Source organism: Amblyomma maculatum, chromosome 6, assembly GCF_055883805.1.
Source record: "Amblyomma maculatum isolate TAMU_Amacu chromosome 6, ASM5588380v1, whole genome shotgun sequence".
In the NCBI taxonomy this organism is placed as follows: Eukaryota; Metazoa; Arthropoda; class Arachnida; order Ixodida; family Ixodidae; genus Amblyomma; species Amblyomma maculatum.
In genome coordinates this window covers 65,452,836-65,473,614 of record NC_139349.1, presented here as the reverse complement: position 1 = coordinate 65,473,614, position 20,779 = coordinate 65,452,836, and the positions used below count along the sequence as shown (strand labels likewise).

General features: G+C 47.4%; 1 protein-coding gene across 2 annotated transcripts in view; it reads right to left on the bottom strand.

Annotated features, from left to right (window-relative positions):
• The window catches only part of LOC146185899 (kin of IRRE-like protein 2), a 463,934-nt gene that overhangs the window by 295,295 nt on the left and 147,860 nt on the right, over positions 1-20,779 (bottom strand). Inside the window, exon 1 of one of the 2 annotated variants that reach the window (XM_084606836.1) lies at positions 964-1,057. The exons of the other annotated variant lie outside the window; for it this stretch is intronic. Coding sequence (XP_084462962.1) covers positions 964-1,042 — 79 coding nt within the window. The 5' untranslated portion in view covers positions 1,043-1,057. Of the gene's footprint in view, positions 1-963; positions 1,058-20,779 lie in introns of those variants that run through there. 2 annotated transcript variants of the gene reach the window in all.

The following is a 20,779-nucleotide window of genomic DNA, read 5'->3' as shown; positions in this document are numbered from 1 at the left end:
TCCTTGGGGTGGCAGGAGGTCTGTTAATCCTCTCTCTCTCTCTCTCTCTCTCTCTCTCTCTCTCTCTCTCTCTCTCTCTCTTATGCCAGGCCGATGTGTTGCGAGGGACGACACGGTCAGATTAATTCTTACCTCCAACAGCGCGTATCTAAGCACGTATAAAATACTAAGAATTCAGTGCAGAAAGAAGTAAGGCGGAGAGCTAAGTACAGTCTCGGCCACAATTCTTCCAGACTTATGGCTCGTTTTCAAGCTCTGAAGTTGAGCAGCCCAGCACACCCCAGTTCTTATCTAAGTACTGGCCTTCTGGCGAATGGCAGCCCGGCATATATTTGTATAAAAAAATTCGTTAAAGGTTTCAAAAACCCGTCAGATTTGCACTTTAAGTGGGGTACGTTGTAAGGTAGGCCTCATCGTGAAAGGTGGTCGCGATTAAAATTCCTTATAGTCCATTAAGAAAAAGCTATGTAGCGACAACCTATACGTGCTGCTAAAAGGCTCGGGCGCCGCCATTTTCTTGCTGATGTGTCTCCTCGGCGCTGGTGCACGTAAAAACAGCGTTGTTCGCGCCCCTATTGTGAAAATGCAGCACAAACGTATAGCACCGCATACACTGCCGACCGGCCTGAATGTATTACAGTGTCTGCAAGTACAATCCTGACGAAATGTTCTCACTTAATTAATTAATTAATTAATTAATTAATTAATTTCTCAGCGAGACATAGGAGAATGGCGGATCCAAGATGAAGATCTCTCCAGACAGCCATCAATCTTTCTGGGCCCTCAAGCCGTCAATAACGACACCGATAACGACTCCCTAAACAGTAAAAGCAGACACTGTATGAATACCTGGCATCACAAAAATAAATGAAAGCCTTGATACGCCGGAAAAGCGCCTTTATCGATGCGGCCACGAAGAAAAAAAAATAAAGGGGGGGGGGGGGGGGTGAGGGGGGTGCATACCTTTAGTGAGCACCAAGCATAGCGGAAAAGATGCCTTGTGTAGCAAGGTTGCCTTGGAACAGATCGCGCAGAGACCCATGAAAAGAATTCCGCTTACCTGCAAAACACAACCAGAACACACATACGTTAGTCAAATGTGACACCGTCCAAAAACACAGGCATCTGCGTCGACACCCACGAGCAAATATGAAGGTTGTATCAGGTTGAAAATAAAACGCTACAATCATGATAATCGATATAATATCTAGTGTCAACGCCTCATCTCTTCTTACTACGCTGCGCCCTTCGCGATCCACTAGTGTCATCATAACTTGGTCAGTCCTTTATCACAAGCGACCACTGCTCGTGCACGAGTCAATCACGTAGCGACGTTAAGTAATTGAAGTTTCGCGGAAACATGCTTGCAGCTGTCAATTTAAGCCCCAACCAGATAAGCCTGACTGCAAAATCTACTAGAAAACTCTCCATCTCCTTTCTTTTTTCTCTTTTTTTTTTCTCGGGAAGTGACCAGTGAAATGCTGTCGCAGCCCATAGTGCTGCCACGATCCACAGGCACTGACACCAAAAATTATGTAAGCCCCACAAGCGGAGGTTCCTTTATACTCACTAACTGTAACCCCAACGCGTTCCGCTGCGGTGACTAAGTAGTAAAAGAACTTAGTAGTAGCAAGAACTTAAGGAAGTATAGTAAACGAAAACTTGTTTTATAGGAAGTCACTGAAAACGCAAGGACAACGGAAGACACAACCAAGCGATTTGCGTCAACAACTACAGAGCTCAAGAAATCATTGACCCCAGTGGAGCCTTCCACCACAGCGTTTCTGATAGCCCGCGTGCTGCTTCGGAGCCCTAAACTCCAGATTTTAGAATTTTCTAAGGGGAATGGGACTGCCTTTGAACTCTCCGAATCTTCTATCGCAGCAGATGCAAGGGTTGCATAAATCACCACCTCCGCTGTCAACTGTCCCCAACTACGAAGCATCTGCTGGCCACGGTGAATCTAAATTTCTCACTCGTATAACGTCGGAGGTTAAAAGGATGTGTCAGTAATCAACAAAGTTATACATCAACCACTGCAATCAACGGACAGTAGAAACTCCATCCCAAAGGCGTAAGAAGATTGTTTTTGATGACCCCATGTTTATGATCAGTTCACTTATTACCTTACCACAGTGGGCGCAGCTAAGATGAGAGGCACGCCTCGATTCAGTGCATCTAGCTAGGAGTCCTATCATTCAAGCTTAGTTTAGATAGGTTATGCAAACAGAGGGAAATAAAAAATATGCTAGAAACTTCTTCAAGATACGCAACCCTATGTGTGGGCTGTCAGAATAAATTAAATAAAAGAAAGACACGCGTGTTCTTCGGTTCCCACGGTCCACAAGAGTGTCTATTTAGCTACATGACGCTCAAGACTATAACCTGATGCTGTCAGGAAGGAAGACAGATTATTAAGTTACGAATTCTCTGTGCAGCCTTAGTGACGACACTTGCTTTATGTTTTGCCATAACCAGGCACTCAAGCTGGCTTCATTCGCGTAGCGCGCTTAGGACTGCATCGATTCTTTATAGTTTGTTGTATACTTATAATACCGGATCCCACACGTCCCGGCAGCAGCACACGACTGAAACATAATTACAGAGCAGGCTGCAAGCAGCATTCAACAAAGCGCATTAAGAATGAAACCCGAATGGACGCAATAGCCAAATAGCAAAGATAAGCCCGCGAGTGAGTCCTCCTCTGGCTCCTTCCGCTTCAGGGCCTAGACTCGGACGACAATTAACGTCCTGTCACTCTGCGTATTCCTTACAAGCTTCGCAGACTAGACAAGGAGGGAAATTGCTGGAGCAGCGGTGAATGGAAAGAAAAGAAAAAGACAACGTGAAAGCAAAACCGCTTCGCATCTAAGCGATTTCTGCTTCCAGAACGGAGTGAAAGCGGAACAAACAATGGAAACAGGCAACAGCGCCACCACACGTGTTTTTCTTTCCCCTCGGAACCAGAAAAATGCTGTAACACACGAAATAAATTAGAAGAAAATAATAATAATAAATGCCCACTGCGAAGAGCAGGCGGTCAGTATAGTAACGCCTCCCACCACGCTGGGTCCGCCGAGCGCACGAGGAGTCGGTCCGGTGGGTTTTTCACGAGGAAGCAGACAGACTTTACTTCATTGTTTGCGGGGAGAGTGAAAATGAGCCGCGCGAATATAAAGCCGCCAAGACGTATTCTGCACACACGGACGCGTGCGAACGGGGAAAGTTTCTCTTTGTTTCTGCCGCCACTCCCCCCGTTTCCATAAAGCGAGAACGCGAGGCCAGTGGACCACCGCAGACAAGGAACACCAGAAACACGCTAGATGCTTGCGGTGCTCTCTTGATGAGGCTGTACGCATTTTCTTCTTTTCCTTGTTCTATCAAGCAAAAAAAAAAAAAAAGTTAAAAGAAAAGATCAGTCAATGTGCCGCTTTTGAATGGACGCTGATTTGGGAACAAAGAGGCAAATGCATAAAATATTGTTGTTGAATTACGTTCTTATTTACGTAACGACCGACGTTGCAAGAAAAAAAGGGAAGAAAACGTGTGAACACGGAAACAAGATGTGTGCCTTGTTAAACTCAAGCGTGGAGCTAATACAGAGAAACCTAGTGAACTGCTATTGTGCACAAAGTGCGCCAACCTGCACAATGCCCACCGAAGCGGGGCCAGAAACAGTGGGCGAGAAAACAGAATAGAATATTTTGAAAACGGAACTCAGAAATATAAGTGAAAAGCGCATTTGGAAACAACTCGATGTTTCGCTGTATACGCTGGAGGAGGAAAACTGGTTGGCTGCTCGCCTACACCCCTGCGAAAGGCATGCACGCGGCGTGACGAAAAAGTAAGGGGTAGTGGGTCTCCCAGAACTAAGTAAAAGCATTTTGGTTCGCAAAAAGCTAAGGTCTCTACATACTTGAAAAAGAAAATCAAACCAGGCGGTCCACTTTTCAATTCTTGTACTCATATTGGATGCATTAAACTAAGTCGACTGCACTACGAGAAGTATTCATCGACCACCCGGCGACAAGGGCAGCTATAGATGCTTTTTTTTTTTTTTTAATTCTCACTGCCACTCAGGCAACGAATGTATCACAATATTTCAAAATCTCGGACCCTGTACTTACTTCAGCCACCTTGTAAGGCGCGCGGCTATGTACCCGGATATTTTCTTTTCTATGTTCACAGGTCTTCACATAAATTTGCAAGAAACTCCTAGTGCTCCAATGATGAATTCATGATCGATTCGCCCCAACTATTAAATAAACAGCAGCAGGGAGGACTCCGTGGCCGCTGCATCTTTGGCATCTGTTTAAGCAGGGACTAGAACCGAGGACTTCGGCCTCCCGCATACGATCGTCAGAGACCACAAAAAAACTTGAGCATCGCTGGCTGCCATAGCAACATTGACGCTAGACGTTGTCGAGCCACTTAAGCGGCGAGAGGGATGACGGCGTGGAGAACAGATACACCAGTTACGATAAAAAGAATGATTGCTTGAGTAGAGGGTAAAAACATGTCCCCAAATACCAAATTTGGTCGATGTGGAGTAATGAATGAAATAATTTGAGGCAGAAAAATCATTTAAACGTCCAAATAGCCACGGATGCCTGTAGAGCGTAGGGACGTTGAAAACCGGTCACACTGGAGCGGAAGTAGCCAAAGTTGTAGCAAAAGAAGCCCAAGCAAGACGAATAAAGGGTTGGAATAGTTCGAAAGTGATTAATTAACACGAGTGAATAAAAAACGACAATTATGACAGAATTTGCCAAAAACGTAAAAAAACGGGCGCGCACGTGGTGATGTCAAGTCAACGCGGTTGCTATGAAAACCGCCGCTGCTGACGTCAGGGCAAATCCTAGCAACAACGTAGTGTCATGGGAGAGGGCGGCGCCGCGATGACGTCGTGAGGGGAGAGCGGTGGCGCGATGATAAAAACCTAGAAAGTTTGTATGCATCGCCTCCGTTTCAAGCACTTCCGGTTCGTGTTGTGGCTGTAGGAAGAAGGAAAAAAAATGCACGGGCCTGCTACTGGCTCTGTAGCTGAGCCACCTCAGCTGCCTGATTTTTTTTTTATTTATAGGAAGGGAAAGGCGCGGTAACTGTCTCATTTGTTTTCTGTGGACACCGCAACCGCGCCGTAAGGGAAGGGAGGAAGATGGGAGTGAAAGTGTAAAAAGAGAAAGAGGAGCCGTAGTGGAGGGCTACGGAGTAATTTCGACCACCTGGGGATCTTTAACGTGCGCTGACATCGCACAGCACACGGACGCCTCTTCGTTTCGCTTCCATCGAAACGCAGCCGCCGAAGTCAGGTTCGAACCCGGGTACTCCGGCACAGTAGTCGGGTGTCTTACCACTGCACCACCCCGGTGGGGCACCTCCGCTATCTGTTGTAGGCCGTCATTGCACCCGCCACTGCTTCGGTGGTGGGCGACGGCTGTTGTTGCGGCGCGCGTCTTTCTCTCCCTCTTCCTTTTTCTTTCTTCTCTATTTTATCTTATGTCCGCCCCGCCGGGTTGGGGCAGTGGTAAGACGCCCGACTACTGTGCCGGAGTACCCGGGTTCGAACCCGACCTCGGCGGCTGCGTTTCGATGGAGGCGAAACGAAGAGGCGTCGTGTGCTGTGCGATGTCAGCGCACGTTAAAGATCCCCAGGTGGTCGAAATTACTCCGTAGCCCTCCACTACGGCTCCTCTTTCTCTCTTTCCACTTTCACTCCCATCTTCCTCCCTTCCCTTACGGCGCGGTTGCGGTGTCCACAGAAATCAAGTGAGACAGTTGCCGTGCCTTTCCCTTCCTATAAATAAATCAGTTTATCTTATGTCCGCACTCCGCTGCCTCGTGCGGACATAAGATAAAATAGAGAAGAAAGAAAAAGGAAGAGGGAGAGAAAGACGCGCGCCGCAACAACAGCCGTCGCCCACCACCGAAGCAGTGGCAGGTGCAATGACGGCCTACAACAGATAAAAATCGGTGGCTGGCTAGCTCCCGCCGCAAGCGGCGTTGACCTATAGTCCCAGCCCCGTAGGGCCAGGAACTGCCACCCTCCCCGGGCGCGATTCCGTTCTCTCAACGGTAGGGTCCTCTGAGCAACGTCACCTGGCGACAGATCGTGGAAATATTGTAAAAATTGAATAAGGGCGCATTTAAAGCCTGCCGTACTCGTAGCCTCAGTGGCACAATGGATACGCATTACTAACCTGAGCACTTAACGAATAAAATATATGTTCCAATCCTGTGTTTGCAACTTTTTTTCTGATTTTGTTTTTTAAATTGCAACATTAAAATAAGCTACCAATAACTTTCCTGGGAGGTGTTCCTGAGTTCCTGGGTTCCGTGGCGTCGGCATTGTCCCTAGCAACCAGCTCCACTTTCACTTTCACTCCCACTTTCCTTCCTTCCCTTACAGCGTGAATTAGGTGTCCAAATGAGCAAGTGTGACAGTTACTGCGCCTTTCCATTCCTGTGAGATAATTATGAAAGGCACGCTTCAGAGCTCAAGTGGAAGAGGTGAGCACACATGGTACATACTAAGATATTAATTCATGAATAATGCGAGCGCGAGGAGCGGCTTCTACTCCGTCTGTATACCAACACTCTGCTGTGCCCGGCAGCACTAAAACACTTTAATCCTTCCTTCATGTGCAGTTGTCCGCACTGTGCGGAGAAGTCTTCGGACATCTAACACATGATGTGGGCTTGCACATCCAACCCAGCTATTCCTCCTCATCCCAACCCCACTCGGGAGGACTGGGAGGCGACCCTGCTCGGCTGCTATGACCTGCAGGCCCAAAAGGCCTCGGTCGAGCGTGCCTGGGCAGCGGCCGACGCCACTGGGGTCCCGTACTAGGGACCCGGCCCACCTAGTATCTGTAAGGGCTGGATATTCAAAGATCCAGCTCATGCATACCTTCACCCCTTTTAAATCAATAAACGCTTGTCACCACCACCACACCAAACTGCAGGGTAACATGCGGAGTAACTGAGAATTCACACATTCACAGAGAAAAGTATCATATTTTGATGTAGTTTGCGTATATAAAGCTAGTTTGATAATCCGGATATCTAGCCGATCGTCCCTTGGCTTTCGAGAAAGGCCTGGCCCGGATCTAGCCCGCCCTCATTTTCCTTTAAAACATATATTGCTAGACATTCGATAAGACACTTGCTAACTTTGGCTACAGTGGTTTCAAGTCAGTTTAAGATATTTGCGAATGTTCTTTCTTCTCGTCTGTAGCTTGTGGTATTAGTCTCTTCGCCGCGCAACATTTCTATGGGCCACCGCGTTGCCTCCCGCAACCTCCCGATAGCTTAATTGCTCTCTTCATTTCTCCGACCACAAAACTTCCTTCATGACAGTCAAGAACTGTTAGTGGAGTTTTTCTTGATGGAATATGTGTGAAAAATAAAATTGTTGTTTGTAATAGTACATACATTTCTTGCTCGAAATCTTTGCCTGAATCTATCAAAAAAGGTGGAACAGCTGACGAGCTGTGCTCAAATTTCGAATTAGGAAGTAACGCAATTGTCGGCAAACTTTTTTATGCAAAGCAATTATATTCGTATATAGCACTGCAATGAACACGCGCCGAAGAAAGAAGATTTCCACTGTGCGGCACAAGACTTGCTATCAAAAGCTCTGCAAGGGCGCGCCGTATGCAGCAGCAACGCTGAGGATTTCGCATTTCTCTAGTACAGATTCTACAGTGCTCTCAGCATCTTTCAGTGGAGAGATGTAAATATTCTTTCTTTATTTGTCATTCGTTCTCTATTTCGAGGCCGACCACAACAAAGACCAGCGTTGAGCGCGTCTTGCTTAGCGTGAACCAAGAAACGAGCTTCGCGTGCATAATTTACCGCCCAGGAGCAAGCAGTCCGGGTAAACAACGTTTTCACTGCAAATGAAAATCCTATGAATCTTGCGATGCATGCACGCACACACACAAAGCAAGCGACGGTTTTCCTGCCCACGTTTTGTGACTGCGAGCGAAGAATGCAGGCGTGGCTACTGAGGTGCGGACGCTTTGTTCTCATCCAGCCGCCTGTCGGCGACGCGCAGTGCCGCTTCTCAGTGATAGCTAAGACGGCGAGAAAGATAGCAGCTTGGCACTGCGAGGCCTGTTTAGTTAACAGTCTGGGCTACGCACTCCTTTCACCCATTGTCATCTTTCCTCTCGGCGCCTGTACCTTGAAGTTCTTATTTACCAAAAATGAGTAATGATGCCGTATAACACGAACGATGATACCAAGGGAAGAAGCTAAAGCCTCTTTTTATGACTTATTTTTCTTACAGCCATTTTCTAATTTATTTACTTTTTCTTGTAGCCACGTTACAACCTACTGGCATTTGAAGTCAAAGAGGTGACCTCGCCAACCTGGAATCCTCCCTTGTAGCTAAGTGAGACACTGTGGACAACCACGAGGTAGCATTTTTGTGAGCTCAGGTACTCAACAAGTCCAACTTCTTGCGGGATAACTTTTAATTGTGAAGCAACTGCCGAATATTGCAATATACTTTTATGAAGATATTGATAGAAATGGTCTAAGGCTTCTAATGTGTAAGTTTTTTTTTTTTAACTTCGTCCTGCTTTCTCAACAAATTTTAAATATAGTAAGAGAAATCCGAAACAAAATAAACAGCGAGAAACTAAACGCCTACCGAATGATCATCAGCGGATACAGTGAATATTACAGTCATAAATTGTGGCAAAACAATTACATTTTAAATTTGTCTCAGAATTTGGTGAAAATTTATGGGCCTGTTTTGCTGTCGTGCTAAGTACAAACCAAACTTCAAACAATGAATATTGAGAAAAACTCCTTAAAACTAGCTTGAGGATCTGTTAGTTTGGCTGACCACCAGCCCCAGCCATACCCCATTCCTATATACTAAAATGATAAAGAAAAGCTCATTACAACTAGCCTGAGAATCAGTTAGTTTAGCTGACCACCAGCCCTAGACATACCCCATTCTTTTATAATAAAATGTATACGGGGATCATCTGGAAATCTGAGGCTGCAGAAGCGTAGAAGTCCCCGCCACACAAGAAAGTGGCAACAGCTGAGGCCAACAGCAACAGAAGGCCAATGACTGGCACTTTTCCAAACTAACATATACTGAAACTTATATGTCAGGATTAAAATATACCCCACCCGGTACAGCTCTTCTTGCCCATAGTGCGGTGCCTGTCCCACACTATTCCACATATACTTAGTGTGTACAGCAAAACCACATAACGTTGTCTCTTAACACACATACGAACAGTGGGAGTCAGCGATGTCCAGCGAGTCCTTGGACGTCCATCTAAGGATTGTCGATCTGGTCCGTGAAGCAGCAAAAGCCTGGACTAAGGTAGCTGACCTACATGCCTGCTCGTCACTTCCCCATTTCTCGTTTCCCATTCCCCTCTTCCCTTCATGAATTTTCCCCTCAACTCACATCTTTAATCTTCTTTGTGTGCTACTCGTTGGGTCATTAAAGTTGTAGAAACGAAAAAAGCTCTTACGCAAAAAGAGCTCCGTAGTTGATCGTGAATTTTTATTAAGATTATCAAGCACATTACAGAGCTTTTATTAATCTGCCCCAGAAATATCTCACTGTTTTGTTTTGTAATGCATCCCCTTACATAGTGATTACTTAGAAAACAATTATTTCAAGAAACTGGGGAGCTAATAAGAGCGACCAAAATGAAAAGCCGTTATGTGCAACACTGAACTGCAATTCCATTCAGTACGAATTTTCTTTGAACTATGATTTTTCAGAGAAAGTGGCTTAGCTTTATTTGTTGCCGCTGAGCTGCGGTTGCATGGGCGCTAATGAAGAGTTACTCTCGTATTTCAGCTACACACCGCATGTGAAGTTTTCTCTAGGCATTACAAAAATCAGTTTCGCATTCATTTATTTCTTTTCGGAAACTACGGCATCAACTTTAATACACATCTTACACTTTTTCTGCATCAAACTTTAAAGTGTTTGCGTTCATTAAGCAAAGAGAGCGCACTCTCAGTTATAAGCTTCCCGACCACTTTAATCACCAAATGGCGCCCGACGAAGCAATATCGCGTTAGCAAACGAAGACGCTCCCGCATCCGCCTCCGTTCGTAAACAGACAGGCCTCCTTCGATACGCTTCCCTGAACGGAGCGGCCGCAATGAAGCCACTCGCACTTCACTGCTCCGGGCCTCGCACGGCACGCGCACGCATATGTTGCCGGGCGGGATGTATACAGCTCTGTTTCCAATCTTCGTATCTCCCAACTCTTATTTCTGCCGAAAACACGAGAGGAGCTCCAATGTTCAATACGTACTCACGTCCAACGCGGTTAGACACTCTCTGGTCGAAACCGCCTGTGCTGCAGGCTAGGGCCCGCGGTCTCGTCAGCGCTCGGCACAAGCCCGCTAATTTCGTTTGGAGAAGCCCCAGCTCGGGTGGAAGGTGGGTGAGTGGGCAGGCTTCATTCACACCTAATGGAGGCCTCGGCGCTGGATAAAAGCAGGGAGGATCGAGAGAGTGGGAAGGAGGAGAGTAGAAGTGCTTCTATACAGAGGAAGGGAGGCCGAGTGGATCGCGCTACCGTTAAACCGACGATCTCCGGGGCTGGCCCTCATCAGAATGCGTGCTCGGGCTGCTATCAAAGCACTATACTCGTCGTCCTCGTCGCCAGGGGAAGAGCCGGGGCGGAAGCCACGGAGTGTGTGCGTGTGTATGTGTATATATGTATGCTCTGCAATCAAGTCACGAGGGACCGAGCACGCTTTCATCGTCGTTTTGGAGGAAAACCGCCCGCGCGCTCAGCGGGGAACGAAACAGCAGAAGAAAGCGGTGAAGAACGGGGATGACCGCGACAGGGATACGCCCCACAGGCGTCGCCCGCTCCATTGACGATGCGGCACGGTGGTGGCCAGGCAAACAGAGGTGGAGATTACGCAGTCACTTAATGAGAAAGAAGGGAAGGGGAAAGCGCTTCTGACGGACGACGACCTTGCGATTACGCTTAGTTATACGACGGCATTTTGAATTATCTGTTCAGAAGCACCAAAAATTTTTCGTGAGATGTTTAGGGCGTGCAACGTAGTATTAGTAATACGAATAAAGTTAGTGCAGTGATGCGACTTGAAGACGAAAACACGCGTCAGAAGACGCAACGAGGTAGTCAAACCTTCGCAGCGTATGGCAAGTGTCGCATTTATTTGCATCGAATGAAGGGATAAATACGACCTGCAAAGTGATTTTAAACGATCATTAGTACAAAAGCAGTCATACAACCGACTGAGCCGAACGGCAAAATTAGACCTTGTGTCGCTTACTTGCCATAGCAGCAGCTTCGCTATAATTTTAGCTCAAGCATAACATGGTGTAGTGTGATGATCAACTACTGTCAACCCATGGCGATTATTTGTTATCGAAATGATTCGAATATCCTCGTTGACGCGGAATAGGAAACGCGGAGGTCATCTGCAGCAATGTACTAGAAGCTTTCCGTGATAACCTTTACAATGGTGGCTTTTCGCACAATCTAATTTGGATAATGCTCTAAAGAAAAGATATGTGAAAGAACGTTAAGTTACAGCGGAACTTTCACGCAGTTTCGCTCGCTGAAGTCGCTCAGTGGTCAGGGCGACCGCCGACTGCCAATCTCAAGGTCGAGGGTTTGGCACCGGCTTTGGCTGCCGCGTTTAGTATCCCAGGTGCCGAAATTTCGTGCAGCCTTCAATTACGGCGTCCCTAATAGCCTGAGTCACGTTGGCCCGTTACAACGTATAAACTAAACTAATCAAGCTAGACAGCTTAAATAAACTAAACCAACCTAACCTAAAATAAACAGATGTTAGTTCGGGACGTTAGGCGATAAAAACAAAGCTGTGGACCATTAACCTGATGTCGGTGTCTGCATTGTGTTCATTTCGGAAAACAAAAGCTCATGATTTTTGTCGCACCGCATTTACTACCTTCGAACCACAAAAAGTATTTAACGTCTCATTCTGATCCGATGAAACAAAAGTCGAGCCCTGCGGATCAAACAGCCTCGCCGGGAAAGCATTACTCAGTGCAGATGTTAGTTTAGACATCTATACAGACGTATACGTTCTTCTCATTGTTGTGTGTAGTCTTCCGAATGCGCAAAGCGAAGCGATGACACTTGAAAACCACGACCACCAAAGAAAAGTAAGTGAGTGCTCGGGTGGCCTTCCTGCAGGCTCAGTTCATGTGAGAGCATTACGTTCCTCGCGTCTCACTTTCTCCACCTTCCTCAAGCTGGCATGTATCACACGGTAAGCCCGAAGCTGAATAGAAGCATATAACTTCCTTCCACCGCTGAACCAAATGCAACATATGCGAAACACGAAGGTCGTTAAGAAAGCTCTTAACAAGAGCTGCATAGCTTTTAAACCTGTACAAGTGTAGCGAAGCCCCTATCGCATATCTGCGCTTTCCCCAGAGCAAGTAGGTTAAAAGCTCACGGAGATGCTTAATTGCTTCATGTGCTGGCACAGCGGTGACATTAGAAGCTGTTGATGTATTCGCATCGAGTTTTGTGTCCTTCTTTCATCGTTTTGTTCGCGTGCCACTAAACGTGGATCTCTGAGTCTTCTCAATGACGGTCAGATGTTACTCCTAAGGTGTATAAAGAAGGCGATACGGATGCAATGAATATACATCGAAACGCAGAGTTGTCATATCCAGTCCTGGAAGTTATGCCACCGACGACGCATGTAATTGCTGCTTAAGGCTTCAAATAAATAAAAACGTATACAATGCAAAACTCGGTAAACTGCACTAGCTTTACCTGTATACAGGTGTACAGCTTTACCTGTATACGACGCACAAGCTCTACCGCAATATTTCTACACACTGCAGAGAACTGGGCTTCTACTGAAGTCAGACCTGACCCGCTGGAATTCATGCGTTCTTATCGTACTGGTCCAGCAATAAATGAGACACTTATTGCGAGTGAAAAAGAGAAACGCAGTTGTCTTCCTTGATCATATCTGCCGAGAACGGAGGACCAACGAAGCCGGCATTCCCAGGAAAGCAGCAGACCGTAAATAAGGCCGGCACAAATTCGCGTCTCAGTCTTTGAGAAGCATATTCGCGCTAAAATAAGGGCTCCACCGGTCGATGCGGCCGAAATGAACACGACGGCTTCGCGACTAAGCGACTTCTGTGCATTCCTGCATAACATGGCGTGACAGGAAGAAATGCATGCGGAAGAAAAAAATAAAGACGACGAGCACGCTGATGTGCCGCGTTATATGCATGTGCTTCCGTTCATTGTTGGGAAAACTGACAGAAGCGACAGAGTATGGAACCCGCGCAAGGAAATAGCCCTAACTCAATTTCGACAGCGTTACAGCGCCAATATCCTTTGCGCACGCAATGCTGAAACAGTATGGACGCCCGTATTTACCGCTACTTAGCTTCCTCGAATATGACGCAAGAAAATGATTAAAGTAAGACATTCAGGAAGCTGCCAAGCAACAGCGACTATAAGGTTTAGTTAATGGAGTTTTACGTCCCAAAGCGACTCGGGCTATGAGACACGCCGTAATTATAAGGTTTAATTAAAACTACAAGGCTACCCCGATAGTAGAAATCACATCCTGTTCCCATAATTGTGCTTGCACAGCATTCTTAATTTCTTGCCTTTTGAACAAAATGTGTGTGCCTGTCAGTTTACAGAATGTCTTGGCAGTCAGCGTGACTCCCGTCCTCCCACATCGAAGGCTAGGACCTCCAGGTGTTAGTATAGTCCCTCCCTTCTTCTCTCCACACACACACACACACACACACACACACACACACACACACACACACGCACACGCACACGCACACGCACACGCACACGCACACGCACACGCACACACACACACACACACGCACACGCACACGCACACGCGCACGCGCACGCGCACACGCACACGCACGCGCACGCGCACGCGCACGCGCACGCGCACGCGCACGCGCGCGCACGCGCACACGCACACGCACACGCACACGCACACGCACACGCACACGCACACGCACGCACACGCACACGCACACGCACACGCACACGCACACGCACACGCACACGCACACGCACACGCACGCACGCACGCACGCACGCACACGCGCACGCACGCACACACACACACACACACACACACACACACACACACACACACACACACACACACACACACACACACACACACACACACACACTACGTAGCACGTTTTATTATGGGCAAACATATAGCCTCCATTTATTAAGGCTAGAATGCTAGAGGTATCGTTCAGCGGAAAGCCAAACGTTGTGACAACAAAATCTGGATAGGTCGAGAGGGTATACTACCTAAGAGTCAAGAATTTCTGCCTAATGGTGAAACTGGCCGTTAATACGACGGAATCGAACTTCTGACCTTTGGGTCGCGAACCGGGCGCACTTTGCCTCACGTGCACATCTTCAGAGTGAGAGCGGAGTGAGAGGCACAAGCGAACGGAATGGACCCTCTAACGCAATCGCATGACACTCTTACAAAGAACTTGTATATAGACACTGAAGCGACATATTAAATTGTGCAAAACGTGTAGATTATTCCCCAGAACACTACCAATGATTTTTTTTTTCTTTTGTGCGAAATTTGCTGCGTTAGCTGCGTTGCCGAAAATAAAAATTGGACTTTAATGTCTCGACACTTTTTAACATTCAAAGCATCAGCAAAAAAAAAGCTACAGTGCCGTAAGTTCTACGACGTTTCTTTTTGTTTTTTTGTTTTTTTACAATACTGGACCCATCAGAGGCGCAGCTTCCTATGTACGCAAGTTCAGACAGGAACCGAAACCAGTACCTCCATTGAGCGGCCGTGCCAGTACGTTGGTCCCGTAGCCAGTCGAAGCGGCCGTCACGGCGTCAAGGTGCAAATGCGGCCGTAAATGCCGTGAATCTGCGTCCCTCTACAAGGCGAATACGCTAGAAACAGGCTAAGCGGGTGCGAAAGAAACTACATGAAGGTTGTCGGGGGCAGTCGCAGACTTAACAAAATACTCCTGATCGCGCATACGAGGGTAAACATCGGCGACAATGACGCGCTGTGCCCTGTGTGCTGTAGTGAAATTTGCTGGGAAATTACGGATAATTTTCAAAAGCATGTACGATCAACAGTGGAGCTCAACGTATCTGAGTCAATGCGACACCTGAATGGAAAGCTGAATGCGCACTGCGCGACAAACAGACCACTGTGCTCCGCATCTTTGTTCACTAACAAACATGTATGATTACAGGCGACGTTTTTCCCGGACCATACTATTATGGTCGTTGCGATTTATACGTTCGCGAATTGTTTGCTATCGTTTGCGAGCGCGAACAAGTCAGGGTACATTCTTCCCAAATTTAGACTGCCGCTTTGCTTCTGTAACCGTCGGTAGGGATATGCAATAATCTTTATGAACACGCATCAGCCGGCCTAATATTTTTTTTTTTTTTTTGCAGATAAACTTGCTTGCATGGCGACGCCTCGCGTAAATCGTGCATGATAATTTACGGTTTACGGTTTTTGGTTCATGGGGTTTAAAGTCCCGAAACGACTTAGGCTATGAGAGACGCCGTAGTGGAGGGCTGCGGAAATTTAGACCGCCTGGGGTTCTTTAACGTGCACAGGCATCGCACAGTCTCCGGGCGCCTAACTTTTCAGCGGGATTTAATCCCGCATCCTTGGGCACAGTAGTCGAGCACCCTAACCACTGCACCACCACGGCGGTGCGCGTAATAATCTGCGCTGCTTTATTTTTCTAATTATTGAAATAAGCGGTGGTGATGCATGCATGTCATACTTCTCAGGTGGTTTGGTTTCTAATCTTCAAAGTCCCAAAGCGACTCAGGCTATGAGAGGCGCCGTAGCGGAGGGCTCTGAAAATTTTCGACTAACTGGGGTTCCTTAGTATACACTCACACGGGAATCTCCACGGGCACCTTGCTTTCGGCTCCCCCTAAAAGTGGCCGCAGCGGCCGGGACATGATTCTGCATCTTTGGATTCAGTAGTCGAGCGCAGTAACCATTGAGCAGGTACAGCGGAGTGATACCTCTAAGACGTTTCGCAATACACCTGAAAGCATATTTCTATTGCACAAAAACGTGAAAAATATGCACTTCCATCAAGTTTTACGCATTGGCGATGCGAGATTTGATCATGCCTGCATCTTACGCCAAGTAGCCAGGTGTGAACAGTTGAGGTGAAATCTCTTCGTCGGCCGCGAACACAACCTAGCATGAATGGAGTAGGCAGATTTAGCTTCAGAAGTTTCTTGGTACACTGGCCACGTACAGAACGACTCAGCGCTCATGCTTGCGTCTAGGCTGCTCTCCGTTCGACCTTAATAATGAGGCTTGGCTACCCTCCCCGCTTTACTCTCCACGTATAATTCCGCCGGAATTTACCCACTAAGACGATGAAATATCGTTACTGGTAAAGTTTCATAATTAAATTAGCCACGGGCGAGTCGCGCGTGCCGAAGTGGTGGTGCTACGGGCAAGCCTTTACGCTATTTTCTGGGTTCCTAACGCCACTTATTTTCGGGAAGAGCAACATATTTTCTATCAGGGGAGTCTGCAACTCTCACTTGACTTATTATGTCCCCTCAGTAGTACTTGGTGTTCAAATATAATAGCATTCATCCTGGTAGCAGTAACACCGAACGGTAGAGTTTTAGATTTTCTAATTACGAAACGTTGATGATTATGCTCAGATATCGCCGTGAGGGCAACTATGTAAGGCTAACTCAGGATATACATTCTCCAGTCTCTGACTAGGCAGAATGTGAGACTAAATAAAAATGAAAATACCTTTGGCAGGAGAAGTTGCAAATGCAGTGGCTACGATTCACTGGTTCATCATCATCATCATCATCATCATCATCATCATCATCATCATCATCATCATAATCATCAGCCTGACGATGTCTGTTGCCCTAAGCGACCATCGGTTATCCTCTCTTTGCACTACATGTCCTGCCCATGCCCATCTCTTCTTCTTGATTTCCACTAGAATGTCAGTAACTTAATTTATTTCTCTGACCCACTCTGCACGCTTCCTATCTCTTAATGTTACCCCGACCATTTTTCGTTCCATAGCCCTCTGCCTTGTCCTCAACTTAAGTAGAACCCTCCTGGTTAGCCTCCACGTTTCAACCCCATAGGTGAGTATAGATGCAACTGTTGCATACTTTCCCCTTGAGCGATACCGGTAAGCTGCTAGTCATAACCTGCGAGTGCTTGCCAACTGCGATCCATCCCAATCTTATTCTTCTTGTTATTTCCTTTTCATGGTCCGGATCTGCGGCTACTACCTGTCCTGGTTACTACTGGTTAACATGAGTTGAAGTCGGGGAAAAACAATACTTCAAAAACAGAACTGAATATTCCCGAGCTAGGTTTCACGTTTCTGACACCACGGTGGTTTCTGCGATTTCGTCTGAGGTAAAGTTACCGCTCTCTGCCTCACTACAGGCAAAACCAACTAGCGTGGCGGTTCGTTATATGCTAGCGCCTTCTGTGAGGCCATCAAAGGGAAAATAAGGCATAGTCTATGAAAATGGCATCGATAGGAAAAAGAAGCGTCGCTTCCCGCAGGAAGCCGCGCCTCCTTTCCGCCTGTGACCATCGAAGCGCATCGCATTCGCTCTGGCCGGCAGCAACTGCAGTGCTCCGACCGAGACGTTCAAAAGAACAGCTCGAATATTAGGCCGCAACGCTTGCAGCCTCGTGAGGCAACTGATAACGAATTGCAGATGAACGCAAAGTGGTACTTTTATCTTCTTGTTCGTTCCTGTCATTTTCCTTGCATTTTTCCGCCAGTTATTCTGGGTATAACACAAAGTGTGCAGATAATCTTTGATATTTTATTTTATTTTCTCTGTAACGACTTCATTCCACTTCCGCCGAGAACACGAGACGCCAGCTGGTCTGATATCAGCCACCACGAGAAGTGCGAGTGAGAGTTAGCAGGGGGAGGGGGGGGGGAGGGGGTGATGCATCGTTCCGGCACCATGATCAGGGCCGCTGCACGACGCTTCCCTCGTGGCGGCGTTGCGGGATCGCATCACCGACTTTTAATTACGCGTCCGTGTTGATTTGGGGCGTGCGACAGAAGGTGCGACGGCCCGTAATTTCGCGCGACACTATCATTCCGGCCGATACGGCGAGAGAGCTCCGAAGGAGAGGGCGCAAACGAAATGAACTGGGAGGAAGGAAAGAGTGGAATGGAAGAAAGGGAGAAGGCAACAGCGTGATTAGAGAGGACAACGCTGAACGCGGTACACATATTCGACTAGGAGCCCTGAAAGGAGGGAAGAAATCACCTCTTGTGCCGGCCGCGCCTAGGGAAGAGGATGACATGCGTGCATCGGCGCTGATGTAGGATTCCGCGGGGAGCCCTTCATGGAGGCACGACACTTGGGGGTGCGATTAAAACGCTGCCTTTATGCGCAGCGAAGGTCTCGCTTTAGTGACGCCGCATCGCCGCCATCGTTGAAGCAATTGTTGTAATGGGCGAGCACAACGCGTCGCAGAAGCAAGCGAAGTGCGCTGGGACACGGAGTCAGAAATCACGGGTTGCCACGTAGGCAGTTATAGCAGTGACTTGCTCTGAGGAGATATCAAGGTGAAAAACACTCAGAAGTTCCTCGTGAAACGCAGCGAAGGCGTATAGAGCCAACTTAGTATATGTACTCCGCAGCCATTAACGAATAAGGCCGTAATACTGAGAGTGATCGCTTACACTGAAGGACATTACATATAGAGTAAGCAGAGTAGGCCGCGACGTTGACGAATTTCGGGAAAATAGTATCAGTTTTCAACGTGCAAGCACATCACGTACATCTACTGCATCAATCCAGCATTGCGAATGCATTTTGTATGTTGAACAATTACAAGGTCTGTCCGTCAAATACGGCGTTTATTCGTACTTTCCTGAAGTGCGAAATACGTACGAGACCATCGCAGCGACTATAGTTGGCTGTGGTGTTCTGCCACTGGACACATGGTAGACAAGGTCACGAGCTCGGTACCGGCAGCGGCGGCTTCATTTCGGAGGAAGCGGAACGTGTAAGCGCCCTTGCAGTGATATCGTTTGGCGAAAGTTAGGAGCGCGCGCTTGTTTAATTAGTTCCTAGTCTTGCCCTGCAGAATGCCTCAAAGTTCATTGAATTTCTTTGGAAAGTAAAATCCGTGTAACTTCAATCACTGTGCCCCTTCCCCCAGCTTTCGAATTGCTTACTCAGTAAAAGAGTGTTAAACGCGTTAAAACCTTCTCTAAAACATTAAAAACGTTTCCTTAATGCATATGCCAATCATCCTAATAGCGGACCAAGCAGCGTGATACCGTTGTGCAGACGCTGAAAATATTCGATCATGCAGATTATTTTTTTTTCTCGCTCATTGCCGCAATGAAAATTAAAAAGGAGGGAAGGGGAATGCTGCACGCAAGTAAATCTCAGCGAGCGCAAAAATAGAAAATAAAAGAACAACCCTCGTACGCAGCGTGGAAGAGAGTAGACCACATAAAGCGCACGCGAAGTAAGCGAAATTCAAAAGGAGAAAATTGTGCACCGCGAGCATAGTGCTATCGATTTCAACAGGCGGTATAGCAATAGCTTTGTATATTCTCCTCCATTTAGTCATATCATGCACCATACAAAGAAAGTCCCAAGAAAGCTGACCCTATCTGAAGACGCGCTTCTCTCTCACCCCCTACCAACAACTACATCCAATGGCAGAATAAGAAAGAGCATTCCATGCAAGCCATTTCGAGGACTGCATCTCGCGTTTCAGGAACGAGCCGCAGCATTTGGACGGACGACGGAGCGGGAATCGCCCCACTTCATTTCGTGCATGACGGATCCCATAGAAGCCTAAACAGCGTGCACATATAAAGCGCGTTCGATCAATGGATCTGAAGTCCGCAAAGGCGGGGGATCCAGCGCAAGAAAAAAAAAAAAAAGAAGAAAAAGAAAGGCTGGTACGGAGCGAGCACACGCTGGGGAAAGTATGCGCACTCCTAAATGTCAGCGCACAGTCCGCGTATAATAAGGCTGTCAGCAAGACAACCCAATTCCACCAGGATATGGTTTCGCTGCACGGAAGCATTACATCGAGCACGCATCTCCAGGTTTGCCTCTGCTACATCATCTCGCTCGTCCAGGCCACTAAGCAGAGAAGCTGACAAGGTCGCCAATTTCGAGTTCATTTTTTTTTTCCTTTCGATGGGTTAGATGACATTAAAACCATGGACTGGAGTCACGCTATGTCAAGGAGCAAAACAGCTCGCAAAACGGGCTGGTGAGGGCAAAAAATCATGTTAACGTATGAGAACGCGCTTTCTTCCTCAGCCTGGCTGCGGTCAGATTAGCACGTGGGTACAGAGTCGTCAACTCTTAGTGAGAACACTTGCGCTCATAGCAACTCTCACTGGAGCGCCATGCTGCACTTCAAAGCCTGATGGTGGCCACCATGGAGGAAGGAAACAAATTAGGAGAGGCCCTTGGCGGAAGTGACGTCAAAATTTAGGGTTAGCCAAGTCGGGCCATTAGCGACGGCGACGCTGTTGCTATGAAAACTCGAGCCACTAGCAACAGCGTTGCTAAGGGCCCTAGGTACGTGAGCGTTGCGGAGAAAGAAAATGCGGAGGGTAAAAGAGGAGGAGAGACGTTGCAGCGTCCGGTCGCGGCGCGGCCGCGCCACCTTAAAAAAAAATGACGTCAGGGCCTCTCCTAAGTTCTTTCTTTCCTCCATGGTGGCCACC